Raw genomic sequence first — 17,979 nt, 5'->3', positions numbered from 1 at the left:
TGAACGATGTACTGTAACTTAGAGGCATGTCTTTGAGCCAAATTCCACCCTGATGTAGCTCCACTGACTTCAGTTTTACATTAGGAATTAATTTGGCCCTTTCAGATTTTGGGGCAATGAGCTGACATTGTTGCCTGGGTAGCACCTGTAGCACTTTGTGTGTGTATGCATGCAGCCTCAGAAGCCTACTGTTTTTTCTTTGGCTATATCCCTCCAGTGTCTATTTTTGGGGGAAGTCACAACCAGAGATATCATGCAAACAAGGAGGAGCATAGGAAAATACATTCTTTATTATTCTTCTGTAACAACAAGCCAGAAATATAATATACCTTTTAAAAATCTTCTGTCTCTTGCCAAAGGAACCTCCGTTTAACCATTTTAGAAAATCTTGTCACTCTCCCTCAAATATTAATGAAAAAGAAAAGAGATTGCATGTGCCATCTGCTCCCTGCAGGAAGACCACTGTGGGGAGGAGGAGCTGGACCTGGGAAGCCCATTACCAGGGGGTGCTGGTTGGACCTGGCTGCAGCAGGGTAACACTCTTCCTGAAGGCACCCATCTGCATGGAGGATGGTATGGCTGCCTTCACTGGAGGGACAAAGCTGGCAAGGTTCTCTAAGAGAAGCCATTCTGTGCCTGCTTGCAGAGGAGTGGAGCCCACTGCCCAGATACATGAGAGCAGCCCATTTACTGAGCACCCAAACAGCCCTGTGCTATGCAGTAGGCTAGACATCCTTCCCACTATGAGGTGAGCTTAATTTCTGGCTATGTTGGAGGACCACGTTTCCCAGAAGTGCCTCGTGGCTGTGGAGAAACCTGCATCTCAGCAAAGCCAGTGTTCCCAGTGTGGCAGGTCAATACAGAAGTACCCATTCCCTAGCTGGGGTGTAAGAGCCTGTTGCATTGTTCAGCCCAGAAGGGCTCACAGCACCAGTCCTTGTTTTCAGTCACCCATTGTCTTTCTATGCATTTGCATTTCTTTGGGACCCACCAGTGTCCAGCCCTTACTTTTCTCAAATGCTCCTCATGTTCTCCCCTGCCCTTCCCTGCCTCTCCTGTTTCTGAGTGTTTTCTAATCCTGGAAGTCCCAATCTAGTGTTCACCAAGTCATTTGCCATGCCAGTGAGAAATAACAGGAGGTGAGGTTTAAGGTCACAATCAAACCCACAGCATAGGAAATGCAAAACTCTTACCAGCAAAAAAGGAACAATTGTCCAGGACAGGAGAGAGGGAGGGGGGATTTTTGCCTTTTCCAAACCTCCTCACCCCACCTTTTATTCACACACACTCATGCACTCACACATACCCCATTTGCTTTGTGCAATTGCTTGATCATTATTTGTTACAAGTAAAATATAGATCTATAAATATACAGCTCTGACTCAAGTTCCATTTCAAGTATGACTGTGGAGTCCAGTGTGTTACATGGTAAGTTCCCTCAGGAAGTTGGGTCCATCGGGCAGAATCTAGTCCTGACTTACTGAGGATATGGAGCTGCAGTAACACTTTTCCTGGCAAGAGAAGACTGTAGCACACCAGTTCTGCCCCTCAGAGTGGGCTACAGCTGAAGCAGAGGGTTGGGTGGGGTGATGGCAGGGTTACACAATGCATAGAGGAGAATAAGTCCCCATTTGCTCCATAGTGTTTCCACTTACCCTTCCATACACAGCACATGGAAAGGGGTGGGGATTTTAATCTGCCTCTCTCCTTCCTACTCCATGGCAACCTCCTTTCTGCTTCATGGGGAACATTCGCCTCTGTTCCTTCATCCCCTCAGGAAAAGGAAATCAAATTTAACTTGTCCGGGGTTGTTCCAGCTCTTTGGATCTGGTGGCTCTAGGCTGGGTAGAATGAATTCAGCCACTCCAAACTGTATATAAATACTTGGTAGTGCTCTTGCTTTGACAGCATGATAGGGGCCACAAGGAATTGACATAGAATATGTGTTATTTCCACTGGAATCGAAGAGCAGGTCAGGGACAGACAGCAAACCACTGGATGGCATCAGGAAACAATAGGAAAAGGAAGGAAGGGCTGTGACCTGCCTATGCCCAGGTGCAGTAATTGCTGGTCTCTGTGTCTGGTTTACTGGAGAAATACCCTGCAAGTCTGGGCTAGCTGCCAGAGCATGTCATGACTGGAAGGATCACACCATCCACAAACATTGCGACTGCATGACCTCTGGTGTCATCTTCCTATCCAAGGAATACCCACTGTGACGGGTTAGAGCAGGTTACCATGGCAATCCGCACTCTCCCCTGGAGACAGCATTTTATCCCACTTCCAATGATATAAAATGAGTCCTTATGTTTGGTTTCTTTTTGCTTTTTTTAAATCAGTTTGAAAAGAGCTGAAGCAAAAATGAGACTCTGTGAGTTCTAAAATCTGGCTTGGGAAGAGTTTTCCTAAGTGACAGAGTCTGTGCATGCTTGTGCCTGTGAGTACATGCATGTGCTTGCTTATACGTTCATCAGTACATTTGTGTACACATGTGTGGAGAGCCTTGTATTTGTACAAGTTGTATAAGTGCCTGTGTGCAGCTATGGCAGTGAACACATCTGTGTCAATGGGGCATGTTGACCCCATCACCCATCTCCTCGAACCTCTGCCTGGCTTCCCCTTGTCTATCACATGAGGTACTAGTTTCCTGTCCTCCCCACATGGCCCTCCATACCTCAGCCTCTCTGTACTAATCACAGTGCCCCTTCCTCATGCCACTTCCTTTGGCTAGGCAAGGCAGCTGTTGTGCGTATCCTCCCTCCCTGCTCTTCTCCTCATTGTCCCAACACACGAAATATGCATCCTGAGTTGGTTAGTTAGGTCCTTGTTTAAATCCCTCCTGATGGCCCACTTCCTCTGCCACATCTACTAGACACTGGTGGACCAAGTCGTCTCTAGTTACCTTACAGAAACATAACATGGATACAAAAACATGTTTTGTCTTTATCATACTGTGCATGAGTCTTCGCTAAGCAATGCTGCAAGTTGCCTGGCACTGACTCTGCCCTTCCCCTCCCTGCCATCTGTGCCATGTCTGAAATCTCTCTGTGAGCCCCCTGGGGTGGGGAACATGTCTTTTGCCTGGATTCAGAGGTGCCAGGAACACTCCTAGGCACTGTTAAGTAATCTATGCATTATTATTGTGTATATGTGCAAGCAAGTAAATGTGGGCAGTCAGTGTACATGCAATGCTGTCTGTAGGCACAGGTGCATGACTGGCAGTGTGTGGGCTCAGTGTTTGCTAGGGGGGAATGGATGGAGCCTGGTACTCACAGATCTTGAGTTCGGGGGCTGTATATGCCTCTTTCCAGCAGTGGACATAGTAAGGGGCATCTCCCTCTGACCCTGTTTCTCTCTCAGTGGACTCTTCATCAGGTTCTCCTTAAATGTGTAGGTGGTGGGGAGTACATTACCATGATGTGACAGCATGCACTGTGAGACGTATGCACTTGCCCTGGCATCTTGCTCATCGTATCGGGAATTTGTGCCCCACAGCTGCCTGCTTGTCTTGCCTGTGGAGGGAGGGTGCTGCAGAGCCATGTAGAATTTTGGATGGAGTAGAGAGTGAAGCAGAGATGATGAGGTCAGGATGACGGGCTCTTGGAAGGTGCTGGTTGTCCATGTAGCGACTGTCCAAGGGGTACTCCATGCAAGCAGAAAGCATGGCAAGAACTTGAGGTCTGATCACAGTTTCACTTGGGAGACCAGGAAGGTAGAAGGATACAAAGAGGCCTGATGCAGAGAAATGGAAATTAGAGCCAGGTGTCCTAACCCCAGAGACATGTTGCACTAGCCAGATGAGTGAAGTGACAGCACAGTCTGTCTGGGATGGCATACTGTCAGAGGATCCAGGCCTCACTGCACTCAAGTGCCCTGCTCACTCCTGTCCCTGGTTTCCAAGAAGAGTTTCATGCCACTGAGGAGATTTGCTTTTGCTCTTCATGTTCACCCTCTGTGTCGCCCATTAGCGGCTGTCTCTTCTTCAGCTCTCGGTGGTACTTGGCCATGAGGGAGGCATAAATGCAGCCGTAGGCTGCTGCCACTACCATCATGATACACACAATGCCACACACAACCCCTGCTATGATCACGGTGCCAATGGCCCGGCGTACGCTAACAGGGCGGTATCTCTGTTTCTGGGGACATACAACACTGGGTTCCACTTCTGGTTCTGGGCCTGATTTGGTTTTTGAAGGAGTTGGGCTTCCTTTAGTGCACGGTGGGCCAGGATTGTCCAGCACAATTGAGCTGTTCTCATCCTCCAGCTGAGAACAGTAGTTGAACATCTCCATGGGGACCATTCGCATGTCCTTCCCCCGTAGCTCCTTAGGCAGGGTACATGCCAGCTGGTCTATCTTCCCTCCTGCCCCAACAGAGAAAAAGGTGTGATTTACAGCTGAGTGCCAAACAGAGTTAGTTTCAGTGCAATAAGTTTTGTTATTACAGTGTCATCATTGAGCACTTAGATGCACAGAGCTAGATCTTTGGCTGGTGTAAGTCAGTTTAACTGTTTATACCAGTTTAGTATCTGGAGCTAGGCCTTGCTATACTTATGAGGCTAAAATCTGACCCCTATTGCATGAATGCACAGTGAAGTGTGGATGGGATCCAGGGAACCCTTCCATACCCCAAGAGGCAGCCAGAATCCAGCAGTTTGTATTCCCAGTAGGCCTGGGTGGGAAAGGGGTGTGTGGAGTCACAACTTGGCCATTGGTCTCATATACTCTAGAGTTGGCAGGATGGAGACATGGCCTTATTCCATTCACTTTCAGTCTGGTTAGAGGTTGCAGTCATAGCTTGAGGAGTATGTGGTTCTGGTCTTCCAGCCTGGGAAGCATTCTGTCACTGGAGGCCAGATGGCTGCAACTGCTGCCACTGGAGGTTGCAGTATGCCACCATTCTCCCTTATGTAGACAAGACTCCAAAAGCTACATTAATGCCTCTGATACATATAATGTGTACATAGTAATGCTTTATAACTTACCATCCAATTATATTAAAGTATGTTAAAGCATAAGTTAAATAAGCCTAATACCTCTAGGTATTATTAGTCCCATTTTGCAGTTTGGGGCCTACAGAATGACAGGGGCAAGTCTCAACTTATCAGAATGGCAATAGCTGTGTTTGAGTTGCTGATCTCAAATCTTAGCTCTCCAATTGACTTGCTGTGACAAAGCCTAGATCAGAAACACATGCTAAACCTCCCATTCCCATGTTCCAATCTAATAACTTGTTTGTACCCCCATACTTTGATAACCTTGAGTGAAAATGCTAAACCAGGCACTTTACTGTGCTAATGCCATTGCTTTGGAAGAAAGACTATCGAGTATATTCTGTGTGCTGGTAACCTTCACATCAAAGAATAAAAAAATGAAGAAAAGAGGGTTGAAAAAAGCAAATGAGAGAAAAGAATAAAGGTGCTAATGTATTTGTTTGACTGTGCTCACAATAAACCATATTTCACATTGAAGCCTAGTAGTCATGCAGACACATAACCCCTTCCCAGAGTGATCAAGATCAGTAGATGTAATATGACTGTTGCCATTTTGATAATTTGAGGCCTGTTGCTTCTCTCATTGATTCCAACAAGAACAATCAATCCCTCTTCATTGCCCATTCTCATAATATATATTTTTTCTTTGAAACTGCCAGTTCCTAAAGTCATATAAATCTGAGAAAATCTCAGTTTTCATTGTTTTTTTTTTTGTTTCTAGCTTAATTTGTTGGAGGAAAAAAAGGCATGAAATGTAAACCCTAAAGATTCTAACATCCCAAGGCAAGTAAAATGAATTCTAGACCCCTTGATATTTAAGAAAATTCACCTTTTTGCAGTGGCCTGACAGCTGATTTTTCAGTGCTTGGATTTGGCAATAATAGATATCTTAAACCACACTCTAAAAGCATATAAACATTTCCAACATCTGCCTTACTAAAGGCAAAGTTGATGCTTTATCAACAATGTTTTTAGTTATGCTAACACAGGGAAGTATGTTGGAGAACTATTTTGAAGCATAAAAGGTATATATTTGTTCTCATGGTGCTAAATTTCCCAAGCTTTTTTGAGTTCTCCCTCTTCAAAAAAAAATCACCTTTGGATTGGGAGGAAGTAGGAGAATGTCTTGGTATCTGAAAAGAGACTTTTAAAATGTAAACACCTTGTCAACCAAAATGATAGCCAGAGGCGACCCAAGCAGGGTGCGGAGCCCAGGGCAAATCAGCCTGTGTGGACCCCCACCCCTGGACATGAGAAAGCTGGCAGCAGATTCGGTGGCAGAGGGGGGTGCCGAGCAGCCAGACATGAAGCCAGCGGCAGCACGAAGTTGCTGCGACTGCTCTGCCCGGCTCTGCGGGGCCCCCCAAAGCTTGGGGCCCAGGGAAGTCGCTCCAATTCACCCCCACTTAGGGATGGCCCTGATGACAACATTACTAAATTGTAACATATCTATACTATAATACAGTATATCAGAGCACTGTCCCTCTTCTAAATTTTAGACTTCGGCCAAGGAAGTCAAGCCAATGTCTTATGTGTCTGCTTGTCTGCATTTTGTTTCTGTCTACCTTTCTCTTTCTCCCTTCACTGCAAAGCCTACCAGTCATTTTTCAACCATGTAATTGGATCCCATTCCCCATGGCACCTACCTCGATAAGAGAACCATTCCATCCAGTGCTTGAAGTCTCTCAGGTTGCAGTCACATTCCCAAGGATTATCCCCAACTTGGAGCTGCTGAAGACTGACTAATGGTTCAAAGGTCACTCTGTCCAGGCTTTGTAGGCGGTTAGACCTGAGGGATAGTGAGCGGAGAGCGGGGAGGTCATCAAAGATGCCTGAAGGTATCTGAGCAAGGCCGTTGATGGATAGGTCCAGCTGACGTAGTAGGGCTGTGCGCTGCAGAAGATCCTTGTCCAGGGTCCTGATGCTGTTGTTTCTCAGCTGAAGTTCTGTGAGGTTCCCTAGGTCATTGAAGATGTTCTGAGGAAGCTGGTCCAAGAAGTTGTTGGAAAGATCCAGCCTCTGTAGGGCAGAGAGGTTGGAAAAGACAGGTCCTGGCAGTGTGCTTAGTTTGTTGTTGAGGAAGAGGAAGGTCCTGGTGTTTGTAGGAATGTCTGAGGGGATGGATGAGAGGCCCAGGCCACTACAGTCCACCTCCAGACTGCTGTTGTTACACTTGCAAGAGGAAGGGCAAGCAAAAAAGGACTCAGCAGCACACAAAGAGAACCAACAGCCAAGTACTGGTGGATGAGGGATAGGGGGCGGGGGCAGGGAGAGAAAGAGAGAGAGTATGTTAGAACAATGCTTATCCCTCTTCAATCCTTTACCCATTTTTGAATGCAGTTAAGGCTACAGCATGATCATCATCACAGTGGAACTCTTCACAGCAGTGCCTTGCAGTAAAATGAGCTTCTCTCAGGTGTAGCCTTGTACTGCTGGCTAGATCACTGGCAGCATGAGCTTCCTCTTAGTATTTCTCTGGTTGATATTTTTATGAGCTAGCAGGATGGGTAAGTAAACATCCTCATGGTCTCACTAGGCAGAAAGGTCAGTGACTCCCACTGCCTGATGCCAGAATGCTCTATGTGATTAGAACAGAGTAAAGTGGAGCATGAAGGGAAACATGGGCTAAAGAGGGACTCTCTCAAAATAGAAAGGTTTTTTTTTTACCTTTCGCTGGCATATTTTAAAAGGAGACAGGCTAGAATTGCACCTTGAAGACTAAGTAAATCAGAGATGTCTGCATTAGCTTTCATGAGCCTGAGCAAACTTCATCAGATGTTGTGATTTAAAAAATAAAAGATTATATTTTTCAAAGCCACACATTTTTCAGAAATAGGCATCTCAATGAAACCCTTTTCTTTTAATATATCTTTTCTCAGATCAGAGCCCATTCTCTGCTCAGACCACGGCCCACAGAATATAATGCCTTGCGACTAAACCCTGCTTCTGAGCCCAGCCCCACCTACTGTGGGGAAACTGGGCTAGATCTCCTTAGCCAGTGAGGAAAGGAACCTACTTTATAAGATTCAGGGGGGGTTGGGTAAGCATATAACATCTGAACATGAGAAAACATTCACATTTTGTAGGTGGTCACAGTCTCACTAAGGGGCTAAACTCAACCTCTAAATTAGGTGAGTTCAGCTTGGGTCTATACTTTGCAGCTTTGGCCAAGCCCGGGGGGGGGAAAGGCCTTTGTGAGTATGTCTACACAAGATACTTAATGCTCATTGGACTAATTCTACTGTGCATTAGCACAGCTGGCAAAAACCATGCTAATGCACTAATGTGCAGTAGATTTAGTCCAATGAGCATTAAGCATCACACAAAAGCACAAATCTGTACTAATGCGCAGTACTGCCAATTATAGTCCATTAAGTTAGTACCTCTTATTACAGGTATTAAACTTAATGTGCCATAATTATGGTGCATTAATGAGCATGTAGACACATCCTGTGTGAGTTAAATGATATTAGAGAATGATCCAGTAAGGTAGTTTCTAGCCCATTGGAATAGCTGCCCTTGGCTTTGCTGTCTCAGTGCTATCCAGGCAGTCCCCAGCCTGTACCATCCTAAGTGCAGGACTTTGCATTTGTCCTTATTGAACCTCACGAGATTTCTTTTGGTCTAGTCCTCCAATTTGTCAATGGCTGATTCAGAGAGGGCTCTACAAATTGGAGGATTGGACCAAAAGAAATATGAGGTTCAATAAGGACAAGTGCAAAGTCCTGCACTTAGAACAGAACAGTCCCATGAACTGATACAGGCTAGGGACTGACTGGCTAAGCAGCAGCTGTATAGAAAAGGACCTGGGAGTTACAGTGGACAATAAGCTGAATATGAGCTAACAGTGTGCCCTTGTTGTGAAGAAGGCTAATGGCATACTGGGCTGCATTAGTAGGGACATTGCCAGCAGATCACAGAAAGTGATTATTCCCTTTATTTGGCACTGGTGAGGCCACATCTGCAGTACACTATATCCAGCTTTGCCCCCTCCCCACTACATAAAGGATATGGACAAATTGGAGAGAGTCCAGCAGAGGGCAGTGAAAACGGTGAGGGGGCTGGGGCACATGACATGAGGAGAGGCTGAGGGAACTAGGCTTATTTAGAATAGAGAAGAAAAGAGTAAGGGGAGATTTAATAGCAGCCTTTAATAGCAACCCCACCTGAAGTGGGGTTCCAAACAGAACAAGGAGCAATGGTCTCAAGCAAGGGAAGTTTAGGTCAGATATCAAGAAAAACTTTCTCATGAGGAGGGAAGAAAATCACTGGAACAGGCTACCCAGATAGGTTGTGGAATCTCCATCCTTGAAGGTTTTGAAAACCTAACTAGATCAAACCTTGGGTAGGATGATATAGTTTTTGCTGCTCCTGCTTTGAGCAGAGGGTCAGACTAGATGACTGCCTGAGGTCCCTTCTGACTCTAATTTTCTATGATTCTGTGAAGCCCACAGCCAAAAACTCAAAAAAACCTTTGCTCGCCTGAGCAGCTGGCAAACCTTGCAGTATGCTGACTGTGATGCACAGCCTACAAACTCCCTGGGGCATGGAAGGGCTCAGAAGAAAAAGTGCAAGGTCATGAGAAGCTGAACCCACCTTCTCATAAGTAAAGTTTACACCTGGCCTAGACAGGGGAGGGGAGAGAAGAGGGTATTGAATATTGAATATAGACAGTTATTTCCCAATAGCATCTGCTTTCTGCAGAGCTGGTCCTATTAGCCAAAAAAAGAGCCACCACTGCAGGATTTGGCAGAGATCTTGTAGCTGTGTAACACTTCTAAAATTCAAGCCAGATAGGGAATGTGTGGCATTCAACATGGGCACCTCGGTTCTGCGACAACACAGCACTACAGCACTCACATGAGAATAAGCTCGTCCCAAGAGAGATGAGTTGTAGTCATACTTAAGCAGTCATGCTAACCAACACTAAAGTAGATTTATTCCTACTTCTTCCTAGGTTTGTTCATGTCCAGTCCTTTCTTCTTTTCACTTTCCTTGTAGAAGAACATGTTGCTCTGTGTCTTTAGAGTCACTCTGCTACAATATAAAAGACTATGGAACTCAAAGAATGTGCAGGTTATTCCACCATTCTCTCTCTTGGATTGGAATAGGATTCTCCTATCCTGTCTGCTTGGTATAGGGACCAACACCCAAAGAGTTTTATACTAACCCCAAGGGACTTCTGGAAAGTGCCTGGGGAATATCTAGGAAAGGCAGTTGATAGAGGCAAGGATTTTGGAGGGGTAGGAACTGGAATAGCTACAAACTACACATGCTTGTGCAGGCACTCTTACCCTCATGTAATCTCAGAGTTTAATCTGTTTGTGGTCCATTTTTATTGATTTGGTTCCAATCAACAGTGCTTCCTTTTTACACAAATCCTGTGGCCTTAATCAGGTCTGTTTGGTACACAGACTACCATTAACTCCAGTGTGAGTTTGCTGGACTTTGGACTGAGTGATGACTGAAAAAAGAACTTCAGGATTTGACTCATAGGAAGATTTACTCTCTAAGGGACCAGATTATGAGATAAGTCTGAAGAGAAGTCCTTGCTTTTCTTGTCTTTATCTTATCTCATTCCTTCAGAAATTCTTGTCTCAGTCTAGTGGGATCAAGTCTACTTAGTCCCAGGAGATCCTTATCAGGCCTGTGTTGTACCGGCTGTCCCCAATGTTAATTACAGCTCATCATTGCCAAATAGAAGGCAGATCTTTATCCTAAGCACCCATTGCCTTCTTGACATATCAAGGTTGGGTCAGGAGCACTGAGGCTGCCATAAAAGCAGATCATAGCTTATACACTGGTAGATTGGCAGTGCTGTTTGGCTGGATAGTATTGAATTCCACTCAGAACGCATCACTCTCTTGCTGGAAGATGGGGCTTGAAAGAACAAGAAAAAGACAGGAAGGGAGAAAGCCATGAGTCACTCGAGTGACCCTGCCTTTTCCTGGATGCCTGACAGAAGTATAGCATTAATAATAGATTGACAGCTGTGATGATGAGATAACATTTAGCCTCTTTGTACAGAGGGAAAGGTGAGAACACACCAGGTAATGCTATACAGGTGAGGCTGTGTTCTTGTCTCTGCACATACCTGCCCTCCAATGGCCCCTAACTGATCTGCTCTGGGATTCCACCATTTGAGCTGGCCCTGGCAGGCAGGAGCATAATAATGAGCAGCTGCCTGTGGTTGAACTACTTGATTTACTCTAGACCTCTGCACTAATGCAGGGCTTGCCAGAAGAGAGGCATCGTATTGACCACCCACAGAACTCTTGGAAACGAGTCTGTGCCACTGTATTCAGAGTAAGGAAGAGGTCTGCTTTCATTCCCCTGTCCTTGAAGGATAGCCACAGGCGACTGGTAGGGGGGGCACATGCCTCCCCTGAGATTGGCCACCAAAAGTGGGGCAGTTTTTTTGCCATGTGGGTCGGCAGCATGTTGGGGGGGAGGGAGGGCACTAAACTGCGGTACAGAAGTGTAGGAGTAGATATGGGGCTTTTGCCCACAAATTGTGCCCCCCCCAGACTCAGGAGGCCCCAGTCATCCCTGAGGATGACTCTGAGCTGAATGTGGGCCGAGGCCTGGAAACTCATTACATCAATGAGTGCCCAACACCACAGCCAATCAAAGCAGGGAAGTGGTAGACAAACCTTACATTTTCTTCCCAACAGGGAGGTGCAGTGCTGCACTCCCAGGGTCTGCGCGCAGTGCACACTTGCACTGGGAGTAAGGTAATGTTACTTTGTGGGGTGTTCAGTGACCCTGCTAGGTGGTGGAAAGCTGATCCAGGAATATCAGATTAGGTCAGGGCTCAATAACCTGCCCCATAAATAATTTACACAGCAATCTAGTGAGCGAGGATGAATTACAAAGACAAGTCTCCAACAGAGAAGGGAATAATTCCTTCAACTCTTGTGCATTGGCAGCTCCAGGTCCAAATTTTAGGCAAGGGCTGCCTGCATGCTCATTAGCATGTGCACATTCTTCAAAGTGCCCTCCATCCCTCTGCTGTGATTCCCAGAGTGTTGATTGCCATCCCTGAAGTGTCAGCCAGCTTGCTTTGGAGCACCCTAGTAGCATGTTTGCCACAGTCTGGGATGCTAGTGCAGCTGCCCCAGCATGAACCCTTCAGAAGGAAGAAGGATGAATTGAACTTGTATTTTATCAGTTGTGGCTGGGAGGCAAAAATCAGGATGTGGGTATATAGATTTTGCTTTGATTTTTTTTTCCATGTATAGCAATGGTCGAATCACGACTCCCTTTTAACACGGCCACAGCTCCTTTCCTCCCAAATAGCCAGCATTCCTGCCAATCAACACAGATCAAGCCTGCACCATAAGGAGAAAGCTGCTGTTTACAAGCTTTGGAGTTGATAGTGTCCTGTGTTGCCTTTTGTCAGTAGTTGTGCCCTGGTTTCTTTCTCCCTGTTCCCCACCTTTCAGGACTGGTGAAACTGGAATTCAAACACCCATTAAGCTGCTGTACCACTTTAAACTATTCTATAGACCATAGACAGCCAGCCTGACCAGTCACTCAGTGCCTGAGGATCTGGGAACTTGCTTAGATGTCTTAGTTCCTAGCTGCTCTCCACCCTACCCCTACACCCAGCACCCTGATTTCTTCCCAATCCCCTAAGAAGCAGAAATACTGTACGCAGCACCCCATCACCCAAATGAGCAGCACTTACAACAGGCCTCTTGCCATGGCATGGAAAACCTGTTTCTCCACCAGTGGCCAGCACTCATAAACAGCATTATGGTCAGTGTTCTCTAGTGTGTCTTCACATCCACCAGGCAGCCTGGCACAGGTCTTCACAGGTCAGAAGAACAGTCTCAGCCTGGCAGACCCTAAAAGGAAGAGGAGAGCAGAAGCAGGTAGTCAGTCCTCAAGGCAATGGAGGAGACAGGAATGGACTCCAGGTTTGCCTTCCCAGTTAATGTTTTGCCTTTGGCTTGGAAGGGGGAGGGAATGGGGGGGGGGACATCAGTTCCTTTTGGGAGGAGGGTAGAGTGTGACTGAGACCCAGAAGGATGCAAAGTGAAACAAAGGATCAAGGTTAGTTCAGAATGGAACAATGGTAAAATTGGGCTCTGTTCACTTGTGTGATGAGTTAACAGGTCTCTGCTTAGATTTTGCTCAGTTTAAGTTGTCTGATGTGAATGCATCAACCTTATTTTTGTCCTATGCTAGAGGTTAATATGAATTGCTGGGCTGACCCCCCTAGAACAATAACCTTCTGCTCATTCCATCTCACCCACCTCAGCCTGACACCTCCCATATATCCACTCTGCACTGAAGCCTCTAAGTCAGATTCACGGTGGTCTGTCCCCTGGTAGCTGCTACATTCCCTTCCGCTCTCACAAATGCTCCCTTTCCCTTTAGAGGTAAAATGGATGTAATGTCTACAGCAGGGATGTAATAACACAGCTCATCAGCTTGAGGTTTTCAGACTGCAGCAGCTGCAGGAGCTGAAGAGTGAGTGAGCAGAATAGGAGGAAAAGGGAGGGAGGGTGTGATTAAGGGGGAGAATTACCTCTCAGTTAGAAGGAGGAAGAAATGCTCCTCCTAATTAAAAACCCAAAGACCATAAACTCTCCCCTGACAATAAGTGACTATGACAACAGGTCCTCCCCACCCCGCCTTCTCTCTGGATAAAGAGGAGTGAAGAAGGGTAGGGGGAACTACAGAAGACCCTTCTGTTTCTCTGCGTACCCATTCAGGGGGAGGCCAGGGGATATTTTCCAGCAGCCACAGCAAGGGCTGGGGCTGGGGCTTGGAATGGAAGAATTCCCACTGATGCACAGGAACGTGCTGCACTCTGTGCCCCTCCACCGGGCTCTGACAGTTTCCACAGCATTTTTTTTTTAGATATGCACATTGGACCCATTGGGACACTCTCTCCCAGCACATGTTTATCAATCCCATTTGCCCACCCCACCTCCCCCATGGCTAATTTATTTTTGACAGGTGAGTAAAACACCCAGAGATATTTTAATTATTGCTGTCTGGGGAAGAAAAATGAACAGATTGAGTGGCTGGATTGGTATGTTTTGCAAGGCTGCTATAGGTAATCATATCAAAATGCTAATTCAAAAAGATACATTAACAGCAAGAGCAGCACCAAAAAGACTCTCCACTCCCCCAGCCCCTAAAATTGTGCTGGAATGTCTTTTCTGCCTTCCCAAGCTGAAGGGAGAGCCTGTACAAATAGCTGCCCCTATCCAATGTTTGCTTGCCTGGGTTCAGAGAGGGGCTTTCACCCCATCAGGCTCTGTCCTCAATAAATCCATCTGTCTGTCCTTAACACTAAGAGCAATGGAAAGCCAAGAGCACTTACCTGGAGGGGCTCTGCCTGCAGGTGCTTCCACCCGACTCCCTGGGCACTGTCCAATTACAGTCTCTTCTCTCTCCCTCCTTGACTTTCACTCCCAGCCAACAGGCTTTCTCTGTGTCCTATTTAACTTCACACACCACAGGAACAAACGGCAGAGTTAAGCTGACAGCCACAGAGACTTATCCGGCTGCTGGATATAGAGTTGATCGGTTTCAAATCCTGTTGTTGAATGATCCTGTCCTCCCCTTAGTCATTAGAGACTGTCTGTTACCCTCTGCCTGTCTTTTCCTCCCTGCACTCCATTTAACTTTGCCTGTGTTATAGATAGCTCTGTTCCTTGTGCTGCTGCCTTTGGGCTGTTGTTTGGTAACACCCCATCTATATTGCCTGGCTCTGCTCCAAGCAAGGGTGCTAAGCTTTAAAAAAATTCTGCTTGCCTTGTGACCCCTCTCTCCAGTCCCTTACATATTGATATCACCCCACAGGATCCTCTGTGCAGTCCTTCCTCATCATCACCCCAATAACTAACCCATAGTGAGGGTTCAAGGTAACTTTACAGTACCTGAGCAATGTAAGAGTTTCTAATCCTAGTCCCCTTAGATCCTGCAGAGAAAGTTCTCTTCAGGTACTAAATTATAGTACCTCACAGGCTCCCCTTCCCATTCTACAGTGACAAGGCTCAGGCATACGGTGTGGGGTGGGCGGAAAAGATATGTATAAATAAGCTTTTTCTCTGCCTTTCAAACGTATTGCAATGCATAGTGGCATAGTGATTAACACCTGTTCAGGCTTTAATTCTCTCTCTGTACTACAGCAGGCACAAGAAGGGATGGGTATTATGAACACATGGTTGTATAAAAGCATATAAAACATGTGTGTGTATTCATGTGCCCCTATCTGAACACAAGATGTAAGCATAGGTATGACCACTCCTGAGTTACATCAGTTTGTGCACATTTTGACATTAGACATAAGCATGTATATGAGCATGGACACACACATAAATATACGCACTCAGTAAATATGATCTGTACATTTGTACATACATACGTGCAAGTACACAAATATAGATATATATCTATCTCACGTGTCACGTATGCACATGCAGACATATGTCCATGCTTGTACAGGGCTAGGGAGAGCTTCATATTATCACCTTTTACACACTAGACCACAGGACAGTGCTTACAGTTCCAGCTCAGCATACTGAGCTATTTCATGCCTGGCTTCAAGTTATGACTCTTAGAAAGGCTGAGAACTGAAGTACTCCTCCACTGTTTAGGGGATTCCATGTCTCTAGAGTTGTGAGGTAATCCTAAAGCACCTGACTGTTTCCTTGAGCTGCTCTGGTGGCTGCTGTCAGGTGTGCCTAGGTATAGAAGTAACAGCAGGAGATACCATTTCCCTTTTGCAACCCTGTGAGGGTGTGAATCTCTGCAGGCCCCTGCCTGCTACCTCCACATGTTGTTTTAATAACACTCCACAATCCTAGCCAACACTACCTCCCCACTTTCTGTACTAGTGTTCACTGCTGTCAGTGTGGATTTAATAAATGAACAACAGGCTTGCCCCAAGTGCCATCCACCTGCAACTCCCACTGACTGGCCTCTTAGAGTTGGTGGTGTCCAGCATACCTGAAACACCATTCAATAACAGAACCATAGAGACTATTGCCCCCCTTTCATACAAAGGGATATGGAAGCATGGGGAGACCTTGTGACATGCTCATGATAGAAATTGGCCTATAATCAGGCAGAGAGTCCAGGAATCTTTGACTGTAATCATTCACCAGAGTTTATCACTTAACATTAGACTGCAGGTCCATGATCAGGCAACCTGTCTTGTTGGGATGGGCAGGGTGTATGGGGGATGTGTATTAAGGAAGCAGAGGTTACAGAGGCTACAAGAAATGCCAGAAGTAGTTTAACAAACAAGTACACACACATATACCATGCCCTACCTTTCACAGCTGACTGTAAAGTCCTTCTCTACTGTTAAACTGCTTTAGCCTTTATCAGGAAACCAGATGGGTATGGGAGGGGTGGCGGATGCTTTAAGGAGATTATCTTTTTTTTCTTCCTCCGGGAGACTTTTGCTTCTGAGATTCCTATTTTATTATAGCCTGATACCCATGTTGGGGAGGGGAAGATGATATCCAATGTCCCATGATTAAAGCATGTAGTTGTCTTTTTGTATCACCTCTGTCACCCATAAGAGAGCAAGTCTGGCCTCATAGGGGCAGGCAGACGCAGAAAACATGTGGTCTGATTAAAGCAATTAGAAAACACATTAAACAATTGGCAGATGCATCCTAGCAGGAACTACTGGCCTGCTTGCCACTTCCAGGTTGGGGTAAGTGACATGGGCGTATGTGCCTATCCCAAGAAACCTGACCACGTGCTGCAAAAATTGACCATGTTCAGATTTATATTTGCTCCCAATGCAGCCACACCCTTTCAGTTTATGATGGATTGGTTTATTTGTACTAAAATAGCATGCTGAGGGGCCGGCCAAGATCAGAGGTTCCCTGATACCTGTATGTTCACATATCCCCAGGGAGCTTACAGTTACAATCTAAACTGGAACTTGCTTTCTGCAACCTTTCATGTTACTCACACGCTTGCTTGTAGAAATTGTGTACCCTTGGAAAAGCATGTTTTAAATTCACACCAGAAACCAGCAGATCAGAGAAACAATATGGGAACAGAAACAGCACCATGCGACTTAGGCTGATCAGTCACAACTAAGCATTACAGCTCCAATAACCAGCTGTAAACAGAAGTAATGTCACATTACACTGAATAAGCTCAAGGAAATGATAATGGTGGAATCTGCCAAGTTGCTTGCTGCCAATAATGAATTATGTTGCTCCCCTCAGTTCCCAAGTATACGGTGAGGAGAGAAAATCTGGTCCTTCCTCCTGTTGAATTCATAGCACTCAGGCTCAGAACTGAAGTATGTCCTATGATGTGCAAACATGATTATTGACTGAGGAAAGCACTGCTCTGGGCAACGGGAATTAACAATACTTGGTATTTGTATGGTACTTAACAGTCAAGGCTGTCCAAATGTTAAATTAAAATTTAGACCTACAGCATCCCTGTGAGAGAGATCAATACTGTCTCCACTTCATACCTGGGTAAAGTGAGGCACAGAGACATGTAGGCTTACGTTTTCAGTGTGGCCACTAAGTTTGGCTGTCTCACTTGTAGTTGCTCAGGTTATGACAGTTTTTTCACTAATCTGGCATGAGCACCCAGCCTGGGAGTTCCCAGAAGTGCTCAGTGCCTTCATCTCCTACTGAAATAATTCTGCTCAGCACCTCTGCAGTATTGGGCCTATCAAAGTTTTGCACTAAAAACCTGAGGTACCTGAGTAGAGACCTCCTTTGGAAGTATGGGGTAAGTGACTTGCTTAAGGTTTCACAATGAGTCCATGGCAGAGCCAGGAATAAAACCCAGAGCTCTGGACTCCCAGGCTATTTCTTTATGCAAAATGCTGTTATTTTTATCCTTGGCTTCCAAAACCACCAGCGGTGAAATCAGAGAGGCTGAGGATGGTAGAGGTCTCAAGACTCAAAGAACCTAAAGAAAATGTATAGAGCAAGTGGAGTGGAGATGGATAGGAAAGACCCTGAGTGGCCAAAGAT

At 45.8% G+C, this 17,979-nt stretch overlaps 2 protein-coding genes across 4 annotated transcripts in view; one reads left to right on the top strand and one right to left on the bottom strand.

Moving 5' to 3' along the window:
- Positions 1-17,979, top strand: part of CACNA2D4 (calcium voltage-gated channel auxiliary subunit alpha2delta 4) — a 179,740-nt gene that overhangs the window by 114,679 nt on the left and 47,082 nt on the right. The window lies entirely within an intron of this gene.
- On the bottom strand, positions 271-14,817 carry LRTM2 (leucine rich repeats and transmembrane domains 2). Of its 2 annotated transcripts, XM_019489618.2 has the most exons (4): positions 14,334-14,817; positions 12,684-12,843; positions 6,640-7,230; positions 271-4,363 (listed from the first exon to the last, which is right to left on the bottom strand). In XM_019489618.2, the coding sequence occupies exons 2-4, from the start codon at positions 12,748-12,750 to the stop codon at positions 3,909-3,911; spliced, it is 1,113 nt and encodes a 370-aa protein (XP_019345163.1). In that variant the 5' UTR covers positions 12,751-12,843; positions 14,334-14,817; the 3' UTR covers positions 271-3,908. The 2 variants fall into 2 exon arrangements, with proteins under 2 accessions (XP_019345163.1, XP_006258351.2); XM_006258289.3 differs by having other exon boundaries at positions 12,684-14,817.

Source organism: Alligator mississippiensis, chromosome 4 (genome assembly GCF_030867095.1).
Source record: "Alligator mississippiensis isolate rAllMis1 chromosome 4, rAllMis1, whole genome shotgun sequence".
NCBI lineage: Eukaryota > Metazoa > Chordata > Crocodylia > Alligatoridae > Alligator > Alligator mississippiensis.
The sequence above is the reverse complement of the archived record's forward strand: the minus strand, read 5'-3'. Positions and strand labels throughout refer to the sequence as shown.

Bases quoted from the DNA above. Each gene is read 5' to 3' on its own strand.
- LRTM2 (XM_006258289.3), bottom strand. From the start codon at position 12,750: ATGCTGTTTATGAGTGCTGGCCACTGGTGGAGAAACAGGTTTTCCATG. The intron at 7,231-12,683 runs GTAAGTGCTGCT...CTCATCCACCAG, and splicing joins GCCATGGCAAGAGGCCTGTT to TACTTGGCTGTTGGTTCTCT. The intron at 4,364-6,639 runs GTAGGTGCCATG...CTGTTGGGGCAG, and splicing joins GGAATGGTTCTCTTATCGAG to GAGGGAAGATAGACCAGCTG.